Raw genomic sequence first — 25,378 nt, forward strand, 5'->3', positions numbered from 1 at the left:
GAAGGAAGGCAGATCAGGCTACTCCCCACTCCCTAGCAGCACCAAGCGGCCGAGTGGCTTCAGGCTCTGAACCCGGGAGGGTCCTAACGAGGAACGCCTAACCCCTGCCCTTGCGGGGGCGGGGGTGGGGCGGGCAACTTCGTCACAGCCTGCAGCCCACACAGACCTGTATATGAGCTGAGCCCCAGGTCCGCCACTAACTGCTGGGTGTCTCTGGGCTGACAAAGCCCTCGGGACTGGCGTTGTGTTTGCTGCTTACGAAAAGAAAACAACAGGAGGGACCCAACACGTGCGAAGAGCCTAAGAAGGGGACCTGCGTCCCGAGCCGCGCATCTGCGCAGGCGCAGAGGCCCAGCGGCGACCGCGCGGAGCTCAGCGCGCGTGCGCCGAGCCCGGCCCCCGCGTGCGCCTGCGCGGAGTCGCGGGGAGGCGGCGGAGACGCGAGGGCGCCGGGCTCCGGGCGGCTGTGGGCGCCGCGGACGGCAGGGCCTCCGTCCGCCATGCCGGGGATGGTGCTGTTCGGCCGGCGCTGGGCCTTCGCCAGCGACGACTTGGTCTTCCCAGGGGTCTTCGAGCTGTTGGTGCGAGTGCTGTGGTGAGGGCGCGGGCTCGGCGCGCGGGAGGGAGCGGGCACGGGCCGGCCGCGGGCGGGGAGTCGTCTGCCCCGCGCTCGAGTCCCTGGCCCGCTCCGCCGCCCGGGGACGTGGGTGCCGCCGCTGTCCCCGTTTACAGGCGGGCGGGCTGTGCCCAGGGTCACGGGGCGGGCCCGCCGCCCGGACGCCGCCGCTGTGGGGCTCGGGCGCCCCGCCTGCAGCCGCCGGGGCGCGCTGGCGGCCGAGGCGGTGGCCGCGGGATCTCCTCCCCCGGAGCCGGGCGCTGCCGCCTGCAGCTCTCCAGCGCTCTGCACGGAAACGCACGGCATCCCGTGTTTGCCGGACGCGAGGTTGGCAGCAGTACCTTTCGTGTGCGGTTCCTGAGCCGGGCGCGGGTGAATCCCAGGACCGCCGGGGACTGGCACTTACTCTCCAATCTGTAGAATCGGACGCCTGAAGTCTGTCCCCAAAGGGTCTGAGCAAAGAGTAATGCAAGGGACACGGGGTCAGTGCCTGGTCGTGGAAGATCGCACATGTCCGGAGGAACTAAACCCAGGCACCACAACTGTTGAGCCCAGAAGCTGCAGTTACTAAAGGCTGTACCCCTAGAGCCTCGTGCTCCGCCTTCGAGAAGCCGTCGCAGTGAGAAGCCCGCGCTGGCTGCAACTAGAGAAAGCCCATGCGCAGCAAGGAAGACCCAGCGCAGCCAAAAAAAAAAAAAAAAACCTATCTGATATGTTAAAAAAAAAAGTATTTAGATTCTTTAGGAGAAAGAAACGTAAGAACGTGAAATATTATGAGCTGCTGCTTAGTCCTTTTGTAGTTTTCAGAGCCCATCTCACCAAGATCATTTCCTGTTTTATTTCTAGACAGGGAGTCACAATGTTACAAAACTGACAGAAGCACACAGTCATCTAGTCCAGTTCCCCTTCTGGCCTTGAACCCCCTAAAACTGGGTTCTGGCCCATGATGCTCTCTTCCTGATTCTGAAATAACTCCAGTGGTGAGTCACCGTCGTCTTGGATTGTTTGGTGCTGACTTTCATCGTCCTGCACTGAATTGCAAAATACACCTAGGAGTCCACAGTCCTGGTCCTTTCAAGTTGATCGTGGTCACCACGGAGCATCTTTCCGTAGCTTTTTTCCCAACCGCTTGTTTTTGTATTACACGCAGCAGGTTAGGATGTGTTTTAACAGAAGTAAAAATTCTGTAGATAACTGAACAAGCATATACTTTGTTGTTTTAGCTCAGAGTCGCAATGGGGGCTTTTTCCCAGGAGTTTGCATTGAAATTGCTTGCTTATGGCTTTAACTGTGTTACAGGAACTTCCCTGGTGAGCCAGCTGTTAAGCCTCCAAGCTTCCCTTGTAGGGTCACAGGTTCAGTCCCTGGTCCAGGAGCAAAGATCCTGCATGCCAGGATTTTTTGGCAAGACCAAGTAAATAAAGTAATAAATGTATTACAGCAGGTATAGAATAAAAACAATGGCATCAGCAAAGTATGAAATTCATTAAAAAAAGGAAAAAGAGCTGTACTCTTTAGTCGATTTACTAAATCTTTTATTGGTGGTGGTTTAGTCTCAGCTGTGTCTGGCTTTTGCAACCCCAGGGACTGTAGCTGCCAGGCTTCTCTGTCCATGGGATTCTCCAGGCAAGAATACTGGAGAGGGTTGCCATTTCCTTCTCCAGCTGATCTTTCGCACCCAGAAATTGAACCGCGGTCTCCTGCACTGCAGGCAGATTCCTGACCGACTAAGATTCCAAAGTGAACCTGGCCTTGTTTGGGAAAGTACTAACTCCTTTTATTTTCTTCCGTCGTGTTTTGCAAAGCGGCTCCCTGGGTTCCATTTCTGAGCCTGCCCGTGTCTCGACAGGTGGGTTGGCATCCTGATGTTGTACCTGATGCACAGAGGGAAGCTGGACTGCCCGGGGGGCGTCCTGCTCAGCAGCTACCTGATCGTGCTGCTTGTCCTCCTGGCAGTTATCATAGGCACCGTGTCAGCCATCGTGTGTGTCAGCATGAAAGGTAAGGATGAGGCTTTTCTATTGGACACCTTTTCTTTTTCTTTTTTTAAAGCAGAGCCTTCCCTGGTGGCTCAGCTGGTAAAGAATCCGCCTGCAATGCGGGAGGACCTGGGTTCCATCCCCAGGTTGGGAAGATCCCCTGGAGAAGGGAAAGGCTACCCACTCCAGTATTCTAGCCTGGAGAATTCCAGGGACTGTACAGTCCATGGGGTCGCAAAGAGTCGGACACGACTGAGCGCCTTTCACTTTCTTTTTCTAAAATATTTGTTTAATTTGGCTGTGCTGGGTCTTACTTGTGGCACTCTAAGGTCCTTAGTTGTCCCGTGTGGGATCTAGTTCCCTGACCAGGGATGGAGCCCGGCGCCTCCTGCAGTGGGAGCAGGAGTCTTAGCCTGCTGGGCCACCAGGAAGTCCCCTTCACTCCTTTTCATGGCTGAACGATACTGCATTGAACCGATATACCACATTTTACCTAACCATTCGTCCGTTGGTGGACATTTGGGTTGTTTCCACGTTTTGGCTATTACAGATAGTGCTGCTTTGAACAGTCACATCTTGGCTTTATATACCCATGATGTTTTATTTCTCTTGGATGTGTCCCTAGGGGTGCTACTGCTAGATCTTAATGCTAAAGTTAAACTCCGTGTTTAAATTTCTGAGGAACTGCCAGCCTGTTTTCCAAGCAGCTGCACCATTTTTCTTTCCCACCAGCACTTCCTGGGGGTTCGTTTCTCCACATCTTCCTCAACACTTATTATCTGACCGTTTGAGGTCAGCCGTCCTAGTGGATGTGAAGTCGTGCCTCTCCATGGTTCGGAGTCCGTTTTCCTTGATGACTAATGACATCGAGCCTCTTTTCATATGCTCGGTAGCCGTTTGCATGTCATTTTTGGAAAAACGTCTGTTCAGATCCTTTGCCCAGTTTTAGATCGGGTTCTTTGTCTTTTATTAATGAGCTGTAGGAGTTACATCTCTGCTCTTTTCTGTGTGCGATAGTGTATTTTTGTGGCTTTGCAGGGTCTTTGCTGCTGCGCGGGCTTTTCTCGTGTCACCACAGCTCTAGTTGTGGTGCACGGGCTTATCGCCGGGGCTTCTCTCACTGCCGAGCACGGGCTCTAGGGCTTGGGGGCTTCAGTACTTGCAGCACATGGGCTCAGTCGTTGCAGTTCCCGGGCCCTAGAGCACAGGCTCAGCGGTCATAGGGTGTGGGTTCGCTGCTCTGTGGCATGCGGGGTCTTCCTGGACCCGGGATAGAACCCATGTCTCCTGCCCTGGCAAGTGGATTCTTAACCGCTGGGCCACCAGGTAAGTCCCAAAAGTTACATCTCTTCTTCTTTTACCGTTTTCTGCAGTCACTTAGCTGAGAATGCCTGAAAACGCTGGAAAGCCTCCCTGTCGCTTACTGTGGTTTGCAGGATGCGCTGAGCACTCTGCTGGCTGCTAAAGAAATGCATCAGTAAATAAGAGCTCATCAGAGGCAGGGCTGCCTGGCAGGCTGCCATCCAGTGCGCTTCAGGGCGTGTTCACTGCCTGAATGTAGGAGGAATGCCAATGGTGGTGGTAGAACTGGGCGGGAGGAAGTAGCCGATCCACCCAGTGACGGAGTCTGGGTCTCGCGGTTTCGAACCATAGACCGAGACCTAAAAGATGGTGGGAGATGCAGAGAGCAATGTTAGCGGCAGAGTGTGTGATGAGAACAAGACCTCCGGGTCCAGATGAGCCGGAACCACGGCGCGTGGCGTGTCCCGCAGCACCGTGGAGATTAGAGAGCTCTGTGTACTGTCACCTCTGAGAACATGGACGCGTGGTGTCTGGATCAGAGGCAGTCCCGGTCCTGCCGTCCGACTCGGACCCCAGGTCCGGATTGGCACCAGTGCTGAGGCTGAAGGAAAGCAGGGAGCTGGGATGCGCAATGTGGCTTCCCTGCTTTGAGGTTCTGAGTGAGGTCGGCTTTTCTGAGATGAAATGTGCAGGTTGTGTCATTTCAGAAACAGGGTGTGTAATCTGACTGTCCTGTCCGTTCACGCCACAGGCTGTTTAGTGCTCCAGGTTTATGACTGTAACGGTGGGTTAGTGAAAGGGAAGGTTTCTCAGTCATGTCCGACTCTTTGTGACTCCATGGTCTACAGTCCATGGACTTCTCCAGGCTAGAATACTGGAGTGTGTGGCCTTTTTCTCCTCCAGGGGATCTTCCCAACCCAGGGATCGAACCCAGGTCTCCCGCATTGCAGGCAAATTCTTTCTTTACCAGCTGAGCCACAAGGGAAGCCCCGCAGTGGGTTACAGATATGCTTTTCTTTTTGCCCCCTTAAACGTTTTCCTTCAGAGATGTTTGGTGATGTCAGGGCACATTCACGCTGCATGAGGGACGGATGACTGCGTGCCCTGGCCTCCTCCGCGAAGACACCCGCAGGATGCCAAACCGGGCCCAGCTCACCCGTCAGGGCTCGGCAAGCGTCTGCTGGGTGCGGGGTGTTATGGGTGGATCGCTTTTCTGGCCGGCAGCCTCCTCCAAACAGAACCAGTTTTATTCAGGACCACCCCCGACTCCTCAGATAGAGTCAGGCGCCCACCCTCTGCCCCACGCTGGAGTGATCCTCGGAGGTCAGTGGTAGGTTCAGGACTGGACGTGTGACCTGGTTCGGGCCAGCGAAATTCGGGGAGTTCCCTGGGAAGTTCCCAGGACGTCCTTCTCTGGGTACCTGGGAAAGATCCAAAAGCAGTGTGCTGTTGTCCTTGGGGAGATGCTGCAGGAATGAGCCGCCGCCTCCCCTCGGGCCCAGGTGGGCGGAGTGCAGAGTGGGGCGCGGCTGGGCCCCGTGCCAGCCCTGCCCTGCATTTCCAGTCCTTGGAGTCAGGACAGGTCCTGCTGGTTTTTAAACCAGCCTGAGTTCAAGTTTCTGATGCTTGTAGATAAAGATACCACAGCTGAACCAAAGACAGTATTTTATAAAAACATGTTAGTTTAGTTGCCAATGAATAACATTGTATGCTTTATTTTCAATGTTACCTAAGTTTCAGTGAGGAATATCTAAAGTTAAGGGGGAAAAAAAGGCAAACGGGATGACTGAAGTCGGATAAGAAGGGGAGTAACCATTCTGGCAACAGAGGTGATGACTGAAGGGTTTCAGTTAGATGAGCTATCCGGATGAAGTCAGAATTTCTCTTAGCAAGGTAGAGGTGTAATTTCAGCTCATTACCTTAGTAGAAACTATAAGGTTTCTAGTTTTGATTTGGAAAGCTCCCTGATGAAACCCTCTTGTTTCAACCATGTGGGAGGTTTAATTAGGGAAGATCCACCCTCATGAGCTTCCCAGGTGGCTCAGTGATAAGGAAGCTGCCAGGGCAGGAGCCGCGGGTTCAGTCCGTGGGTCGGGAAGATCTGCTAGAGAAGGAAATGACAACCCACTCCAGTATTCTTGCCTGGAAAATCCCATGGACAGAGGAGCCTGGTGGGCTACAGTCCACGGCGTCGTAAAAAAGTTGGACACTTTTAGTGACTAAACAACCACCACCCTCATGAATACCACATTTTGACAGAATGCCCTCAAGGTCAAGGTCTGCCCTTGGCCGCATCTGGCTTGGGTTTGAGGAAGTCTTGCTCTCCTTGCCCTCTGTGTCCCCAGCTCCTGGGCAGTGGGAGATGCTGCATGCCCAGGCTCTGTGGCCCAGGCCTGCCCTCTGCGGCTCGTGCATCAGTGGCCCTGCCTCGGGAGGGGCAGCGGGGTTACCTCCCGAGACCACGTTGAGGCCATCGCGTTCGGGGACGCAGTCACACCATCCATTCTGGGCATTGGCTTCATGATGCCCACTGCAGCACCAGGTCCAGCCGGCGGCTGACTGCCCCAAGGGGAAAATAAAGGTTTACATAAAAGCAAGATGTTTTCCTAGGCAAGCATGCACTTGAAAAAGAGACTTTTTCGGCGTCTCCTGTCTTTTCTGGACCCTTCGCCAGAACTCCCGTCTCCTGCTTCCTCGCCTCCGTCTCTGCCCCACACAGGCGGTGCCAGGGGCTGGGGTCCTGGGTCCTGGTGTGCAGCATCGGAGCAGCCCCTTCCTCAGGATCCTCGGCCCCCAGGGTGCGCTATGAGCAGATCCTCCTTCCTGTTTCTCTCTGGCAGTTGGGCTGTGGTAACAGGAGAATTCTCTCCAGAGAGGGGACAGGTTTCTGCAGACCTGCAGGCCTTGCGCCTCAGGGGGAGAGGCAGCCGTGTCAGTTACCTTAGGACTTTCTGACTTTGTGCCCTCGGTAAGGCCTGATGGTGTCTAATGTTCCAAAAGGTGACCCTCAGAATTCATTCTACTGGCAGGTAGCTCTGGGAATTTAAAAGCTGTTTTCTTACCAAATTATTTTTCAGGTCTTAGGGCTGTTTTTTTTCTTTCAGTGACTGTTTTTGTTTGAATCGTGTGGTGGTTTTGGTGTTGAAGTTGTTGTTTATCACAACTTCTCCTGAAGGGGGAGAGTTGATGTTTTACATCAAGATTAACGAAACTTGGGTTTGTCTTACAAACGCAGTTTTAAATGTCGTGTCTCGGGGGTGGGCGTCCGCAAGGGGTCTCCAGGTCACAATTGTTCGCTTCCCAAGAGTGATGCCCACGGGGCGCTGGTGAGGCAGAGAGCCTGGGTCATGCAGCCCTGGATCTAGAAAGTGCTTGCTGAGCTCCGTGAGCCTCCGCTTCCTCATCTGTGAAGTGGGGCGGTGACTGCGTTGCAGTCGTCCTGAGGATGGAGGTGTTTCAGGCGGGCGGTGTGACAGGTGGTCCCAGACCTGCCTGGCTGTGAGAACCTGCGTGACTGCCTACCCCCGCTCGCCTGTGACAGCTCTGTTTGACGTCGCTTGTCCTGGCATAATTATTAATAGAGCCTCCTTTTGCTCTCAGAAGTAACCCAATGTGGATCATGACTTTATGGTCACTGTAGTTAGAAAACCCAGAAGTGTATTTTTTTTTAATATTTATTTATTTTTGGCTGCATTGGGTCTTGGTTGCTGGAAGTGGACTCTTCTTGCGGTGCGTGGGCTTACTTGCTCCTGGGCCTGTGGGATCTTCGTTCCCCAACCAGGGATTGAACCTGTGTCCTCGGTATTGGAAGGTGGATTCTTAACCACTGGACACCAGGGAAGTTCTCTCAGAAGTGTTTTTAAGTCCCAATGAGTCTAAGAAACAATTCTGAGGCTTTTGTCCTGCCTCCCATCCCTCGCTTTGCCTCTCTGCTCTCAGAGGCGGGCGGTGGTTCCCGGTTACGGGTAGAAGCACCGCTGGCGCGGGAGCAGCCAGCACAGATCTGTACTGCGGCTGCCATGTTTCTGCTGAAAGGAGCCGCCTCATCCCTGCAGAGGCCAGTGTCCAGCATGGACATGCTCTGTGTTCCAGGCACCATCTGTAACCCGGGACCGCGGAAATCCATGTCCAAGCTGCTCTACGTGCGCCTGGCGCTCTTCCTGCCAGAAATGGTCTGGGCGTCCCTGGGGGCCGCCTGGATCACGGGCGGCGTTCAGTGCGACCGGACTGTGGGCAGCGGCGTCATCGCGACCGTCGTGGTCAGGTGAGGAGGCCCCGTCCCCTCCTGCTGGCTCTCGTCCGAGGTGCGCCCCCTGCAGGTGGCCTGCTGAAGTAGTTAGACACGCGGGAGGAGCGGTTCACTGCCCAGCACGCACTGCCGGCTGTAGTTCCGTCCTTGCCAGCTCCCGCTTTTCTGCGTGCCCTCCGGCCCCTCACAAGAGGGAAGAAGCCTGAAGACCAAAGCAGGGCACGAACTGCAAGCGGGATGAGAGGACGCACGGCGTGCGGAGCTGCTGCAGGGCACAGCCCGCTGCAGTCAGGCGTTTGCCTTTCCCAGCTAAAGATTGTACAGATGATCTAGTCCTGCCCCGCGGGCTGTGAACCGGGATGGGGGCTCCCGCCGCACTCCCGAGCCTTGCAGCCAAGGCCACGGCGGCCCATCCTGGGTCACCTTCCTGGACCACACACACTCTTGCACCCACCATGCCCTGTGAATCTGGGCAGCCTGGAAGTATTAAACTGTACAGATAAAAGGGCTTCCCAGGTGGCGCTAGTGGTAAAGAATCTGCCTGCCAATGTAGGAGACTCAAGAGGGTTCGATCCCTGGATTGGGAAGATCCCTTGGAGGAGGAAATGGCAACCCACTCCAGTGTTCTTGCCTGGAGAATCCCATGGCCAGAGGAGCCCGGTGGGCTGCAGTCCATGGGGTCCCAGAGAGTTGGACACGACTGCAGCGACTGAGCACAGTGCGGATGACAGCCATTCGACTGTGGCCCGAGTGCAGGAAGCTTCCTCTGGTTTTGCGAGCAGAGCCCTGGGCCCCAGGGAGTAAACCCCGGTCAAGGGTCAAGGGCAGGGGTTTCTGGGCCCGGCCGCGGCTGTGTCTGCCACGCAGCCCCCTTTTCCTTTTGTGGCTCTGGGGGCCCCGTTCTTTGCCAGGCCTTGGTTGGCTGTGGGCTCATAAGGAACTTTTTCAAGGAATCGAGTTGCCCGCCCCAGCCAGCTCCCCGTCTTCCTCGGTAGTTGGAGCCCCAGCTGTCCCGAGGCAGGAGGTGCCCCCCGGGAGGGCGCCCCGGCCCTGCATGGCTGAGGGGCTGCAGGACCCGGGTCTCAGCCCGCCCCCCACTGCCCTGCAGCTGGCTCATCATCGCCTCCACCGTGCTCACCATCCTCATCGTCTTCGACCCGCTGGGGGGCAAGGCAGCCCCAGGCGCCCCCCTGGGTCCCCAACCCCTGGACAGCCGCGAATCCAGCCAGCTGCTGAGCGGCCTCAGGACGGCGGCAACCGGCGTGTGGGAGACACGAGTCAGGCTGCTGTGCTGCTGCGTCGGCCGGGACGACCACACTCGTGTCGCCTTTTCGAGTACGGCAGAACTTTTCTCAACCTACTTTTCAGTAAGCCACCAGGGTCTGCTCTGTCTCCTTCTGTTACGTGAACGCTTCTTTGGGGCAGATGAGTTCTCTGCATCCCGAGCCCGTCTCCCTGTCGACAGAATGTAGCTCCCAAGGGCAAGTCCTCTGGGGGTGGGAGGCAGGTCGGTGGGGCTCCCTGTCCCTGCCCGGAGGAGAGGCTCAGATCAGGCCCTGCAGACTGACCCTGGGGCTTTCCCAGTCCGGTGGTCTTTTTAGGCTGGCCCTGCCCGGTGAGTGTGAGCCCAGGCTTGTCAGCCTCAGCCGTGGGCCCTCTCAACAAGACCTCAGTATCTCAGGCAGCGAGGGTGTAAACAGGACTAGCATCGTTTGTTACTACAAACAGGGCACATTTGCCCACTTTTTGGGCATGTGTCGTAGATTAAAAATAGCTGAGTCACTTAAGTGCAATCTGAGAATAGGAGTCAATAATATGATGATGTCCTCGAGTGGGTTTAGTCTGAGGGCAGGAGAGTAGGAAACACGAGGTTCATGTGCAGGCGTCCTGAAAGGGAAGTATTTTCAAAAGCGTCTCTTCACTTGTGGCTGTGTGTGTGTGCGCGTGAGCTGCCTACACCTCGGCCCTCGGGGACTTGTGGCCGTTGCCGCTGGGCGGGTGGTGAGCCGTGGTGGTCCCGTCAGGACACAGATCTGGTGCCCAGTGACATCGCGGCCGGCCTCGCCCTCCTCCATCAGCAGCAGGACCACGCCCGGAGCTCCCCGGAGCCCACCGAGGTAGTCACCCACTCCCCTGGGCCCTTCCAGGTAAGCCCATGTTTCTGTTGGGTTGTGCCCTTTTGACATTTATACCTATTTGTAAATTAAAAAAAAAATAGTTTCGTTAACAGTCGATTGACATCTTGATGTGTAGATCTGCCAGTTGTGGTTTGGGGCCTGTGAGGCGAGGGCCCTCCGCATCCCTTGGCCTTCGAGTAGGGGGAGCTGACTCCTGGCCAGTTCACCACCTGTCGATTGTTTCTTTTTCCCCCAAGCATTCTCTTTTAGGAAATTGGCTGTTGTCTGCACATCAAAACTTCCTTCTGGGATGGAACCATGTTCTCCCAGAGTGCATGCGCTCTCTTCCCTGGGCCTGGGGAGCAGTTCCGCTTTGCTTGATCATTGCTTTCCCGCCACAGACCTCAGCTTTTGAAAGAGAAAATTGCCCAAGGATCATTTGTCTGTCTCAGCTGCTCATTCAAGCCCCTGGTTCCCAGCAGCCCCTGTTGCTGCACGTGGTGTCTACACGTGCATCCAGCAGGAAGTCATGGGCTTATTTCACCAGAGTTGCAAAGTCACTTAGCAATTTCTGCTTCTAATTTGTGCATTCTTCTAAATGAGGGGTCTGGACTTCCCTGGTGGCCCAGCAGTTAAGACTCTGTACTCCCAGTGCAGAGGCCGTGGGTTTGATCCCTTTCAGGGAACTAGAATCCCACATACCGCAGCCAAAAATATTAAGGGATTCTGTCTGTCTGTATTCAAGGATCAGTTTCTCCAACAGAAGTCCTCCAAGAGGATTTCTTTCCCTGAAGAAAGAAAGGGAAGAATTAGGAATTCAAGTTCAGGTTTAAGGTCATAGCATGTTCTACCAGAGATCAAATAGAGGGTCAGCAGGGACTGACCGTGTAGCACAGGGAGCCCTCCTCAGTGTCCTGTGTGGGGAGAGAATCTGAGAGAGTCAGTCCGTGCGTGTGTAACTGCACCACTTTGCCGTACACCAGAAACTAACGCTGTAAACCAGCCACACTCCCACATACAGTGAGACGCCAGAGCGGACCATGTGTGGATCTCCGTGACGGGCTCCCCTGACAGGAGGCTGTTTCTCTGCCCCGCAGGAGGCCGATCTGGATGCAGAGCTGGAGAACTGCCACCATTACATGCAGTTTGCAGCCGCCGCCTACGGGTGGCCCCTCTACGTCTACAGGAACCCCTTCACAGGGCTCTGCCGGGTCGGTGGCGACTGGTAGGTCGTCCGAGGCCTCCACCTCCCTGCCGAGGTCACTTGCTGCGGTGTCCGGACATTATTTTCTAAAGATAACCACATTCCCCTTTTCTAAAAGCTCCTTACAATTTTGAAATATCTGAGAAACTGTAGGCGCAGTACTTATATCTGGAGCCCCAGCTGCAGCTCACTTGTCCCGTGTCTGTGTCACTGTCTCTCCATAAAGATATGCGCGTCCCCCCAAAAACCATCAGAGACTGAGTTCTGGACATCATGCCCCCCCATTACTTCAGCTTGTGTTTTTTCAGAGCGAGGTCTCTCTCTGACATAAATTGCAGGACGAGTGTAGAATTCGGGAAGTCTGTCGTCAGCTGCCCCGCAGCCCCGCCCTCTGCGGCTCCCTTTCGATCCAGGCCCCTGTGTTGCGCTTCGTTGTCACGTCTGCTCAGTCTCCTCCGGTTGGGAACGACGCCTCAGTCGTTTTTTTGTGTCTTTCATGATACTGACATTTTGAAAAGGACAGTCTCGTGTATCGTAGGACGGTGTTCGCTCTGCCCATGTCTCGTGGTTTCTTCACGAACGGTTCAGGTTACACATTTCTGGCAGGAATGCTCCGTGCAGAGTGAGTGCCCTTCTCAGCACCTCGTATCAGGCGATGATGCTGGCTTGTCCATTCCTGATGAGGCTGGGGTCTCTTCCCATCCTTGTTGGTTTATTTTTTCAACACAGGAAGTATTACCATGGTTCCAGACTCTAGTAAGAAGTGTACACAAGAAGTATCATTTAAAACCCATTAAAGGGACTTCCCTGCTGGTCCAGGGGTTGAGAATCTGCTTTGCAATGCGTGGGACGCAAGTTCAATCCCTGGTCAGGGAACTAGGATCCCGCGGGCTGTGGGGCAACCAGGCCCCAGTGCCACGACTCGAGAGTCAGTGCGCCCCAGTGAAAGATCCCTCACAACCGCTAAGGCCCAGTGCAGCCAAATAAATGAATAAATGTCTTCAAAAAGCCATTAGCGGTTAGGCAGACGGAGTGTGAATATTGTCTGCGTAGTCCTCGCGCTTGCTGGGGGCGGGCCGGCGGGCTGGGCCTCCCGGTGCGGCCGCGACCCTCTGTCCCCATTCCAGCTGCAGACCCCGGACTGCCGACTACGACTTGGTTGGCGGTGATCAGCTCGACTGCCACCTGAGCTCCATCCTGCAGACGACAGGGCTGCAGCACCGAGACTTCATCCACGTCAGCTTCCACGACAAGGTAGAGCGGGCCGCGCCTTCCTCTGGGTCCTCGGAGCTTCTGGTGGAGGCTGCACATGAGCCCCCTGGGGAAATGTGCGGAGACACGGACACAGACACACGCTCTCCCCCAAATCTCATGTGCTACTTCAGCGGGTTCACGGGCGCCCGTGACACCCACCCAGGGTGAGCGTGAGACGGGCCAGACGGCTTCTCCTGGAGAGCCGTGAGCTGCACCTGGTGGGAACCCCACACGGGTGCCGGGGGTTAGTCTCTCACGTCTCTGGGCCTGGCTCCATGCCGGGCAGCGGGCCTCCCACTTGGGAGGGTCTCGGAATCTCCGGGCAGGTTGGCAAACCCATAGCGGCCAGTCCATCTTGTGCCAGGGGCTGTTCTGTGCAGTTTCGCGGCTCCTTGTGTGGTCCGCAGCAGCACCGAGAGCCCAGAACCTCGGGGAGCGCAGCAGCTGTCATGTCTGCCGTCCAGGAGAATCTCCCGGGGAGCTTTCACATCTCTGGAGCCCAGGCCACAGCCATGCTGTGGGAGCCTGGCTCAGGAGGAGCCCCCACAGTTGCAGCGCACAGTTTGGGGGACTCCTGTGTACTGCGCTTGAGCCCATGGGCTCCCACATGCCTGTAGACTCACCTGGGGCATGGGAACATCTCACACCATGCTACTGAGGTCAGAGCGCCCGGGGGCGTGTTCTCACGTGCCCCGAGAGTCTGCTGCTCAGCCTGGTGCGGGCGCCCGGAACCCCCAGTGATGACCGCCGCTCCATGATCACGGCCACTCAGTAATCCCGGTGAAAGGGCCGATGGACTTAAAAATGCCGATTTTCCACAGAAGGCTCATGTCTGCTCTGGGGGCTCTTTCAAAACACCTCCACACTGCCACACGTAGAGTTCCTCTCGGGGGAATCTGGGGAGGTGAGGTCGCGCTGGCTCCGACACCGCCCGCTCCATGGGCACAGACACCGTCCCCTGGTTTCCCCAGCGCTCACCGCCTGTGGGCATCTGCCCGGCCCGCGCGCCAGCGGGGGGACCAGGTGCCGGACGCGCTCAGGCAGACGCCGGGCTGGCTGTGCTGACATCCGTCCGCTCCACCCCCAGGTGTACGAGCTCCCCTTCTTGGTGGCCCTGGATCACAAGAAGGAGTCGGTGGTGGTGGCCGTCAGAGGGACCATGTCTCTGCAGGTACGGGGCCCGCCCGCCCACTGGGGCATGGGCCGCGCCCAGAGCAGGGAGATGGGACGGGAAGCCTCCGTGACAGCACCCGCCCCAGGGAGGCAGGCCCAGGGTGTGAAGTGGGCCCTTTGGAAAAGCAGGTGAAACCTTTTCCTTCTCACCGAGAAATATTGGAAAGTTAACACTGGCAGGCTGGACCCGCCACTCCCAGGGGAGTGCCCGCTTCACTCCCCAGGCCCCTAACCCGGGTGACCCTCCCCTTGAATTTTCTGCACCCAAAGCCAGAAAGAATAATAAGTGAAGTCATGCAGTCGAAAGTCACCCCACTTTCTGGGTGTCCGCTGGCCCGACCCCGTGTTCCCTCCCCAGTGTCCAGGCTCAACCGCCTGTGGGTCCCTCAGGTGTGTCCTACCATCTGGCACTTTCCCCGCCTCACCCAGCCAATGGCCTCTCCCCATACGCTGTTCCAGGACATCCTCACGGACCTGTCTGCAGAGAGCGAGCCCCTCAACCTTGAGTGTGAGGTGCAGGACTGCTGGGCACATAAGGTAGGGCTGGGGGCATGTGGTCTGGAGCATTCCCTTGGGAGACACTCAAAGGGGTTGGGGTAGTTTCCCCTCAAAGTCTCTCCTCTTAACGCTTCCGTGTAGTGAAGGCTGCTGATGCCCAGTGCTGTCCGGCATGACTCCCCGAAGCCCTGGGGGGTTCCTTTTGATTTTTAAGCAGGTTTACAGCGACTGAGAGACTTGCCAGCAGCCACACACATAACTGGAACAAGTGTCAGAGTGGGCATCTGGGTGCTTCTCTTCCCCGTAACTAAGGCAGTCCTTTCTCATGGTGAAGGACACTTCAGTGCAGGCAGGCCCCCCCAACCCTCCTGAGAGGAAGACCCCCCCTACAGCCCCTCCTGAGAGGGAGACCCCCAGCCCTCCTGAGAGGAAGACCCCCCCCACAGCCCCTCCTGAGAGGCAGGCCCCCAAGCAGCCCCTCCTGAGAGTCAGGACCCCCCCACAGCCCCTCCTGAGAGGGAGACCCCCAACCCTCCTGAGAGGAAGACCCCCCCCACAACCCCTCCTGAGAGGCAGGCCCCCCATAGCCCCTCCTGAGAGGCAGCCCCCCCAACCCTCCTGAGAGGCAGGCCCCCCACATCCCCTCCCAAGAGGCAGCCCCCCCCAATCCTCCTGAGAGGGAGACCCCCCACCGCAACTCTCCTGAGAGGCAGGCCCCCCTCACAGCCTCAGCACTTCCTGCAGCTCCTTCCAACTTCTTGTTTCACTGTGACTGCTCTATGGGGGTGGGGTGGGGCATGGGAGCCACCAGCCCCTGGGAAACACCATTTTACTGTCTGCGAATTTGCTTGTTTTACTTTCCTCGCCTAAGTGGAATTATATTTGTCCTTCCGTGACCGTCTAACTTCACTGAGCATAGTATCCTCAAGCTTCACCCATGTGGTAGCATGTCAGAATTCCCTTTGGCTGTTGTGAAGAACACGGCTGTGCACACGACTGTGCAGCTAACGGCTTGAGTCCCTGCTCTCAGTTCCGGGGGACCTGCCTGGAGGCCAGGTGACTGGGTCTCCTGCTGTTGTTCTGTTGAGGTTTTTGAGGAACCCCCAAGCTGTGCACCATCTCACATCCCCACCAGCAAACTATGCAGGTTCCCATTTCCCCACGTCCTTGCCAAGACTTTTGACAGAGCCGCCCTCTTGGGGGTGAGGTGGTATCACTGCGGTTTCGCTTTGCTTTTTTACATGATGACTGATGAGGCTGCAGGTGGAGGGACATCCGGAATGGTTCCCTAAAGGGCACTCCTGAGGAATTGGGGTGGAGGGCGCTGGGCTTGCACTGTTCTTCTACATTCATGTGTGATTTTTAACCAAAACGTATTGCTCCTGTAGTAATCATGTTTTGAATAGAATGCTTAATTTTTATAAAAGTATATGTTACTGCCAAAGTGCGGCTGCTGGTAGTTGAGCCCCAGTGTCCTGTCTGGACAGCTTTTTTCCTTCCAGGGTTTTCTGTTATTCTTACTATTGTTTTGGGGTTTCTGGGGGTTTTGCGTGTGTGTGCCGGGACACTCCAGAGAAGATCCAGGGTGGAGGAGGCTTTTGGATTTCGTGCTGCCACCAGTTAGGAGCTTGATCGTCCTGAGAATGTGAATTCTTTTTCTTTAACCCTCAGTTGTCTTTTGCACCTGAATTTCACAGGAAAGTTCAGTTTAACTAGATGTGCATGAAGGAAAATAAGAAATTTAAGATTTATGATAGAGCCCCATCAACTAGCCAGCTGCCCTCAGAGGCCGGTGGACTTGGTGTCTTGCCTCTGTTCCAACAAGAGTTTGAGCCGCAGACCCAGGCTTCGCGCTGTGACACTGCAGGCCTGACCGGCTCTCAGCCAAGGCCGCCGCCTCCACCGTTTCATCCAGCGACAGCTCCTGGCCGGAGGGCTGAGGGGCTGAGGGTGAGACCTGTTCCCTGCTCTTGGCTTGGGCACCAGGTTCTGGCTTCGACGCTGTCCAGGCTGTGCGGCTGAACACCCTCTAGGCGTGTCACCCCTAACGCCTGTGCCAGGGAGACCCACTGCCAGCCAAGTTGTGGTCCAGATGCCACGTGACTCTGGCTGCCCTGGACAGACAGCTGGTGGGTGCTGAGCGGAAGTTGACCTCACCGTGTGGTAGGCCAGGGAGGAAAGGGAGATCTGGCCGGTGGCCCAGACCTCCTGACTTCTCATAGGTGACGCCGAGGTCTGTGCTGTGCTCACAGGGCTGTGGAATCACGGACTCGGGAATGTGCAGTAGGTTTGGGCACCAGCAGGAGTCCCGTCTCGTGTGGAATTTCCCCCACTTCATCCTGTTGGAGATCAGGCTGCCGGGCCTGGGGTCCTGTGTTGTCATGTGGGAAGCGTCCCCAAAACGTTTTTGGTTTACGAGGTCGTCCCTCCTTGATTGGAACTACTTGATTTTCAAGAAGTCTGTTGCGTGGACAGCTGTGTTTGTTAGGAAGTTGTACTTTATTTTTGGAAATGAAAGACTGGCCTCCTGAGCTCCCTTCTGATGGTGTCAGCGTGGCTTTCGCCGGAACGGTGGCGTCTTTGTCACTGTCTGTGGTTTCAGAATTTTGTTTTAACATCATCTTAAAAGATCAGTCATTTATCATCTAAACCTGACCAACCCCGGAAACTTGGTGAAAGTAAATAGTGGGACGTCCATACAACAGAATGCTCTGTGGCTCCAGGAAAAGCCACAGAGACATCCACTGACACGGAAAGGTTCCTGAGTCACCTCTTGGTTGATGGAAATACCTCTTGAGCCCCTGCTTCGCGCCAGGCTCCGCACCAGCTGCCAGGAATACAGCAGTGGGCGGTCGATGTGGCCGCTGGTCCCACGGTGGCCCATCCTGTCTGGGGGGACACAGTCACAGAGGGGGGCCCGTGTAGTCCTGTCGCGCCCAACAACCAACAGCTCCGTGTCTGCACTTGCAGGGCATTTCTCAGGCCGCCAGATACGTCTACCGACGACTCGTCAACGACGGGATTCTGAGCCAAGCGTTCAGCATCGCACCTGTGAGATTTCAGTTCTTGCTTTCTTTGGCCTTCTCTGCCGTCAGCCGTCTGCTCTCGGCCATTACCCACTCTGCTCTTGCCCCCAGGAGTACCGGCTGGTCATCGTGGGGCACAGCCTGGGTGCAGGCGCCGCAGCGCTGCTGGCCCTCATGCTCAAGAGCCCGTACCCGCGGGTCAGGTGCTACGCTTTCTCCCCGCCCAGGGGACTGCTCAGGTACTCCTTTTCCGTCACTTACCACATGGTCAAATTGGTACTTACCTGCAAGTTACACTTTCTCATCCTCAGGAGAAGTTTGTGTCAAAGCATTGTTGGTTGAAAAAAGCCGGGCCAGCCTTACATGGGTCTCTCAGACCACGGCTTTGATCTCCTAGATGGTGCGGTGTGAGACCCATTTTCAAACTGAGCTATAAGTGGCATACTTGATATCAGTTACGGGTGCACAACGCAATCCGATGTTTGTCTGTATTGTGAACAGACCACAGTAAGTCTAGTTAACACCTGTCGTGGTAAATAGTTATAGAATCTTTTCGTCCCTGTGATGAGAACTTAAGATTTACTTTCTTAGCAGCTTTCAAATATGCAAGATAGTGTCGTTAATTGTAGTAGCCGGCTGTGCGTCACCTCCCAGGGACTTGTTACTTTATAACCAGCAGTTTGTACCTTATTTCACTTTCACCCATTTCACCCACCTCTCCACTCCCTCCCTCTGCTGTGCCTCTCAGCCTCTGACAACCAACAGTCTCCTCTCTGCGTGCCTGAGCTTGGTAAACGCCAACCAAGTGAGGTCACACAGAATTTGTCTTTCTGACTTATTTCACTGAGCATACTGTCCTCAAGGTCCAAACATGCTGTCCACAAATGGCAAGAGTTTGTTATTTTTTTAGGTTAAGACAAAGTGGAACATGTTTATTATAAGCATTACTGGCTTTAAATACACACTACAGTTGCTTACAGTAACAGGCCTGCTGATTTTGAACAAATTTTTGTTAATTTTTAATTGGAGAATAATTGCTTTACAGTGTTGTGTTGGGTTCTGCCGTACATCAATGAAGGATTTCATTGTTTTTTACGGCTGAATAATATTCCATTTTACACGCTCACGCACGCGCAACTTATCTGTTTTATGCAATCATCCATTAGTGGATAATTTGGTTGTTTCCACATCTCAGCTACTAAAGATAATGCCACAGTGAATGTGGGGGTGCAGGTATCTTCCAAATGTCTTTGTTTTCTTTGGATAAATACTTCTAAGTAGAATCATGCAGTCATACCCTTTTCTCCACATCCTGGGCAGTGCTTGTTGCTTAATTTTTAATTTCTTTATTTATCTGGCTGCACCGGGTCTTAGCTGTGGCGTGTGGGATCTAATTCGCTGACTGGGGATTGAACCTGACCCCTTGCCTTGGGAGCGTGGAGTTTTAGCCCCTGGACCACCAGGGAAGTCCTTTCCCTTGCTTTAAAAAACAGCTTTAGCACTTATATACGTGTCTCTACATAATATAGTTTGGATTTGCATGATTTTGAAATTTAGGGGAATGGAATTATATTTTTTGTTACTTCCCCTTTTATGTCACGTATTTGATGCCTGCAAAATGTTGTTGTGTAAATGCGTGTTAGGTTTCATCATGTATCACAAACCATCCATCTGTTCTGCTGGGGACGGACCCTGGGCCATGCTGGGCCCTGGAGTGTGTGCCCGCTGTGTCGTGGCTGCTCCTGTTCACACCCTCACCAGTGTGCACCCCTCTCCACGTTCTCACCAACAGTTCAGTGTCAGATGTAAACCTTTTTCCCAGCCTGATGGATGCACAGTGATGTTCCATTGTTTAATCAACATTTCCATGATGAAGCTGCATCTTTCCACAAATTTATCGTCTCCACTCTCATGACGTTCCTTTCATCCATTTCTCTCTCTTATTTTTGCATTGTGTATGTATTCAGTACATCGGCTGTTCATCAGTTACAAGTATGTGTTATAAAATACTCACTCTTTGATGTCTTTTTACTTTAAGTCTTCAGCTTACCAGTCCTTAATTTTAACACTGATTTGTCATTCTCTTATGATTTTTGGGTCTCTTATTTAAGAAATCTCTGTGCTAAGGATGTAGAGCTAGTCTCCTGTCATATCTTTTAAAAGCCTTTTAGTCTGGCCTTTCACCTTTATTTAGGTCTGTGATCTGTTTAATCTGGTGGTTTTGTGTATAGTATGATTCAGTTTCGTCTCCTCCCCTCACAGCAAGCGCATTATCTCAGCATGGTTTCACTAAGAGCCCATCCTTCCATGTTGCTGACACGCAGCGCCACTCCTGCCCGTAGGAGGCGTCTGCGTCCACCCTTCCCTGGCTTCCTCTGACTTGACACCACACTGGGTTAAGGACCTTATTTATCTGCCCAGTGTTGGCACCTCGGACTTTCTCAGCAAGTTGCTGTAACTGCAGTCTCTTATTTCTCTCCTCCTTTAGAGGATGGAGAACAGAGTTGAGTTCTGGGGACACTGACCTCTCCCTGGCTTGGCGGTTAATAAAAAGTTGCTTCAGGGAGGCTTCCAAGAGAAAGTAACTTTTTTTATTTTCAGCAAATCCCTTTATGAATACTCCAAGACCTTCATTGTGTCCCTTGTCCTGGGCAAGGACGTGATTCCCAGGTGAGCGTGCTGGCCGCCCCAGCTGGGCTTGGGCAGGTGGGGAAGGCCAAGTGCCGAGCCTCAGTCTGGCCTTCTGCTCGACAGGTTGAGTGTGACCAACTTGGAAGATCTGAAGAGGAGGATCCTGCGAGTGATCGCCCACTGCAACAAGCCCAAGGTAACTCAGGGGCCCTGGGCCTCCCCACCCAGCTGTCCGGGGCCTCGGCAGGATGTTTCTCATTCAGAGCCTCGCAGCCCAGGGCTTTTCATGATGCTGCTAGAAACTCCTCCACTGCCCTCACAGGCCACAGAGACGCCCAAGGCAGATGCTGAGCAAGCAGAGATGAACCGTCTCTGTTTGGCTGAGTCATTTGCTCTGTGTCCTCTGTAGTCTTGTCCTGACAGCCAGCGCTCTGATGCCTTCCGTCCCAAAGCTCAGAGAATACGGCTGCCAGTTTAAGAGGCGCTGGTCCTGCTGTGCTGTGGGCTGTCCTTCCTGAGCGCCGAGGTTAACGCTGAGGTTAAGGCCGACAGTGCCCACCCCGCGCAGCAGGCTGCAGCCCGGGCTCTCCTGCTGTCCACACCGGTCGAGGCTAGGCGGGCCTGTCTCCTGCCAGCATGCACACAGCTGTGCTGGTCTGGTCTGACCTCGTCTCCACAGATCTGCAGCCGCTTAGCTCAGGCCACAGGTACACTTAGGTTTCCCAGCAGCGAAGGCTACCCGTGATGCACCCAAGAGCTTTTTTATTAAAGGGCAGGATTAAAAATGACTCTGAGAAGATGATTCAACCCCCCTGGGCTGGGGGACGAATTATACATAGCTGTGAACAAAAAAATATATACCAAGATGTGGTTTCTTTAGATGATGGGATTAGAGATGATTTTTACTTTTTAACATCTTCATTTTGTGACTTTTTTGTTGTTGCTAATCAGAAAATTTTAAATTAAAAAATAAACTTTCTCATCACACTTCACACAAATTAAAAAACAAAAATTATGTTTTCAATTTACGGACTTGCCTAAAAAGAATTGATGGTCATTTTCCCCAAAAATCTACTTGAATTTGTTTTCTAAACGTTGGTTCAAGTGTGATGGCATCAGTGCCCCAGAGACCCTGGAGTTTGGGCCCTGGCCTCCACACTGCTAAGACTCACGTTGAGAAACGAGAGCGCCGAGCCTCGCGGCTGTGGGGTCACTGCCCCCAGACGCCAGCTCCCGAGTCCCAGGGGTTCTCTGGAGTCATGCGGTTCGCCCCCATCTCCCTGCAGTACAAGATCCTGCTGCGTGGGTGCTGGTATGAGCTGTTCGGAGGGAGCCCGGAGGACCTTCCCACTGAGCTGGACGGGGGTGACCTGACGCAGCCCCTCCTCGGGGAGCACAGCCTGCTGGCGCATGGGTCCCCGGCCTACAGCTTCTCCAGCGAGTCCCCGCTCAATTCCCCCACCAAGTACCCGCCGCTGTACCCTCCCGGCAGGATCATCCACCTGGAGGAAGAAGGCGCCTCAGGGAGGTGAGTGTGGGCATCCCTGCCCCCGCAGTCGTCACCGCCAGCGGCAGGAGGAGCCCCGTGGGGTGACACGTGAGGCGGTGCTCACGGGCTCGCGTCTCCTCCCCCAGGTGCTCCTGCTACCCTGCTGCTCGGTACACTGTGCGGTGGTCCCACGAGTCAGAATTCAGCAGAATACTCATCGGCCCCAAGATGCTCACAGACCACATGCCAGACATCCTGATGAGAGTCCTGGACCACGTGGTGTCCGACAGGGCCGCCTGCGTTTCCTGCCCGGCCAGGGGAGGCTCCAGCGTGGACCTGGCATGACCAGGGCGACTGGGAGCTGTCGGACCGTGGACTCCGCCAGGGTTCTGACAAGGCCAGTAGGTGGATTCCCATCGATCAGAGGTTGGGGGTCTCCTGTGTGACTAACTTGAGAAGTACTTTTGCTCACAGTATTTGCAGGCTCAGGAGCTAGGAGAACACTGAGGTGGTGGGCAGGTGTGCAGAGAGCTGCAGGACACCCCTGCCCACCGGCCTGCCGATCCTGGGAACCAGGTGTAAGACCCTAGTGGATCTGTAAGACCTGCCCCTTGGGCCACTTTTTCAGAGACGGTCCTGCCTTACGACCGCCTCCATCAGCCTGTGGGCAGTTTCACCAGTCACGTTTTGAGCGTGTTTTTCCATCCACTATCAACAACACGAAGCCTTCAGTTTTCTTGGAGTTCTCCATGGCCCCGGCATCTGACTGTATCCCACCCCCGATGCGAACCGCATGAAGTGGCAGTAACCTGGCTTCTTTAGAAAGTATAGACCCACAAGGACGGGACAGAAGGGACAGAACAAGGAGCTGGCTGGAGGTAAAGGGACTTCTGGGTGAAGTGGGAAAGACAGAACAAACCTGTCTACAAAAACGCCCTGGACACCTCTGCCTGGGGCAAAGCGGATGGTGGGGGACTGGCCAGAGGGACAGCTGGGAAGTCTGTTGCGCGGTCGGGGGGGGCACCGGGTCAGTGCAGCACATGTCCCTCAGCCCCTCCCACTCGGCTCCCAGAACCTGCAGACCTCCAGGGACGCCCGCAGCCCTCAGGCCAGGCAGCTGTCACAGGCATACCACACTGACTTTTGAAAACATGTGAAAACTCACGTAAAAAACTTCAACTAAAATGCCACATAACTTTCATCTCTAAATGTAATCCCTGCACATTCCCAGTGGCAGGAAGGAAAGCGATCCTGGACCCCCTGAGCCACACCGCCCTGCCTGACCCATGTGCATGCTCAGTGTCAGATCCGCCATCAGCGTTCAGTGTCCAAGCTCGAGCCGGGGACTGCCCAGCTGCTTGAGGAACAAAGGACCGAGAGAAACAAACCTGGGCAAAGCTTCAAACCCTCCTAGCTACAGCCTGGGAACAGGAAAAGTAATGCAGCCACAAAACTGATCCACAAGCCGGAAGCGAAAAAAACCTGGACAGGAAGAGCCTAAAAGATGGGAGACCAAAAGCACCACCTGAATGAGGGAGGCGGGCTTCCAGACAGAGGAGCCCACTGAGCACAGCATCAGGAGATGGAGGGGCCCACCCTGGACACGGAAGCACAGCAGACCCCGCAAGACACATAGTACCTCCCCTCCAGAGGCAGAGATGACCAGGGGGAGGGGGGTGTCCTTTAAAAGTCAAAAGAGGGACTTCCCTAGTGATCCAGTAGCTAAGCTAGACCCTGTGCTCCCAGTGCAGGGGGCCGAGGTTCAATCCCTGGTGAGGGAACTAGTTCACACAAAAATACCCTGCATTCTACAACTAAGACCCAACACAGCCAAATAAAGGATTTTTTAAAAAAGCCAAAGACATGTTACTTTCACCCTGGAATTTTAAGACTCAACCAGAAAGTATCTGGGTACAGTGAAGCTATTTTCAAAGATACAAGAGCTCAAAAATAAGACAACCCACATATTTCTCAAGAAGGTCCTAGAAAGTCCCATCAAGATGAGAAAGTAAATTAGAAACTACTCCTTGAATACTAAGAGAAGCGGTGGTCAAGAGAGCTCCGTGCCTCTAGGGAAATGAAAACTGATGAAACATCTTGAAAGATCCAGATAACAGATGGAGAGATCAATGTTTAATTATCAAGTACACAGAAAACAAGGCAAATAAACTACTATCCCAAAAGAAACCACAAACTCCAAGAAAGGCAGGTTCTGTCACTACACAGCTGAGCGTCTCTGTGGCCAGGGCAACGCAGACACCAAGTATCAGCGCCAGCCAGCAGGACTGTATCTAATGAGCGGGAAAGGTGTGTTGAGGGTGGCAATGTCACGGGTGATGGCTAGAACCAAAAATACAAGGAATAAGAGCATGTGGTTTAACCTGAGCCCTGGGGAGGGTAGAGGCGGAGGCGCCATCCATAACCAGTGGCCAGTGAGTGAACTGAAGCCTCTGGAAAGTCCATGAACCTGTGGCGCTGTGGGGAGAGCCAGGCACCCAGCCCTTCCCCCATACCTGCCCTCTAAGGTCTCTTCCATCTGGCTGTTCCCAAGTTACATCCTTTTATGATAAACTAGTGACCTGGTAAGTAAGAGAAAACCATATGATTTAGACATACTGTGGAGTCTGAAGTATCCTTAAAAGAACTCAAAATAGACCGCTCTGGGGAAGGTGTGAAAAGGAAAGACTACTGTTTCTGTAGCAAACCTTTAGATGTGGTCTTTAAACTGCATTATTTATTTATCTTTGATTAAAAAATGTTAAAACCGCTTCTCACACGCACTGTTGCTGGTGTCAGTCTCAGTTCAGGCTCCAGGAAGGGTCTGACAGTCTGTCAGTCTCCACCGTGCCCAGCTGCCAGCTGCTTTCACCAGCATCTTCAGCACAGAGCTCTGACCCGAGACACCGCCACCCGCATCCCCATGCGGACAGCACCTGAGTCTCACCGGCCTCCACCAGCTCCGAAACCGAACATCCCTCAACACCCCTTGTCTGCTGGCTCCTCCGTCTTCTCCCCATGGGGGGCACTCCCTGTCCCCCCAGCACGAAGACACGACTGTCTCCAACAACCCAGGGTTTCACAGTGAGGCAGGCAAACAGACACCAGAGGGTGTTCCCCACGCTTCAAGAACTCCAGTATTACCGGTCATATGAGTCAAGGATTTATTAAGTCATACATGCAAAACATACTGCTAATCGCGTTAGCAAAATATCAATGTAAAAACACTCCACAATTCTGCAACTGTCAATTTAAAAAATTTTGTTCTAGTGGTTGAAAGGTCCAAGCTCATATTCTTGCCAGGGGTAAGTTGTACAGAACTTCGTTAGCACGAGCACGGGGTTGGCAGAACCTCACAGACCCCAAGGAACATCGTTAGGGCAAGGACAGGAAGCGTGTGCACGCAGTGAGGCAAGAGGGGTCATGTCGTTACTCACGGGCAGTGTCGGTCATCTGGCCAGTGACGCCGAGGCTTACAGTTGAGGACTATCTGAAGAATCTTAAAAACCATAAAGCTGCAACACATGATCTTTTTACCTAGTTACTAGAGAACTAAGGAAAGCACTTATTAGCTTTGAATAAAGCAACATGAAAACAGGAGTGCACTTTTACTAAGCTACAAAAAAATTTTCTAATGCATATTCAGAAAGATTTTATAATACAAGGAGGCATATTGCTCATTAAGAATGGGTTCTATAAGAAAAGCACTTTACTAAGTTAGCAACTATGAGGATGACCAGGTCAAAGATGGATTAAATGCCCAATTTCAGAAGGGCAGGTTTAAGGAAAAGGAAAAGCTTAAGAAAACACTGATAATACCGACTTTCTTCATCTACCGCATTT

General features: G+C 54.1%; 1 protein-coding gene across 3 annotated transcripts; it reads left to right on the top strand.

Moving 5' to 3' along the window:
- Positions 1-402: 402 nt before the first annotated feature.
- DAGLB (diacylglycerol lipase beta) lies at positions 403-25,194 on the top strand. 3 transcript variants are annotated; one of them, XR_008683752.2, is made up of 16 exons: positions 403-595; positions 2,466-2,617; positions 7,990-8,161; positions 9,255-9,513; positions 10,171-10,293; positions 11,361-11,488; positions 12,595-12,721; positions 13,809-13,892; positions 14,354-14,431; positions 17,363-17,443; positions 17,530-17,657; positions 20,020-20,088; positions 20,173-20,245; positions 21,336-21,577; positions 21,685-22,416; positions 24,335-25,194. XR_008683752.2 is itself a non-coding variant. In XM_055410349.2 (15 exons), exons 1-15 carry the CDS (start codon positions 501-503, stop codon positions 21,881-21,883), a joined length of 2,010 nt encoding a protein of 669 aa, XP_055266324.1. In that variant the 5' UTR covers positions 403-500; the 3' UTR covers positions 21,884-24,314. The 3 variants fall into 3 exon arrangements, 1 of the variants encoding a protein (XP_055266324.1); XR_008683751.2 differs by lacking the exon at positions 24,335-25,194 and adding an exon at positions 22,770-24,314; XM_055410349.2 differs by lacking the exon at positions 24,335-25,194 and having other exon boundaries at positions 21,685-24,314.
- The last annotated feature ends 184 nt before the right edge of the window (positions 25,195-25,378 follow it).

Source organism: Moschus berezovskii, chromosome 27 (assembly GCF_049115385.1).
Source record: "Moschus berezovskii isolate FMDL1 chromosome 27, NW_MosBer_1.0, whole genome shotgun sequence".
NCBI classification, from domain to species: Eukaryota; Metazoa; Chordata; class Mammalia; order Artiodactyla; family Moschidae; genus Moschus; species Moschus berezovskii.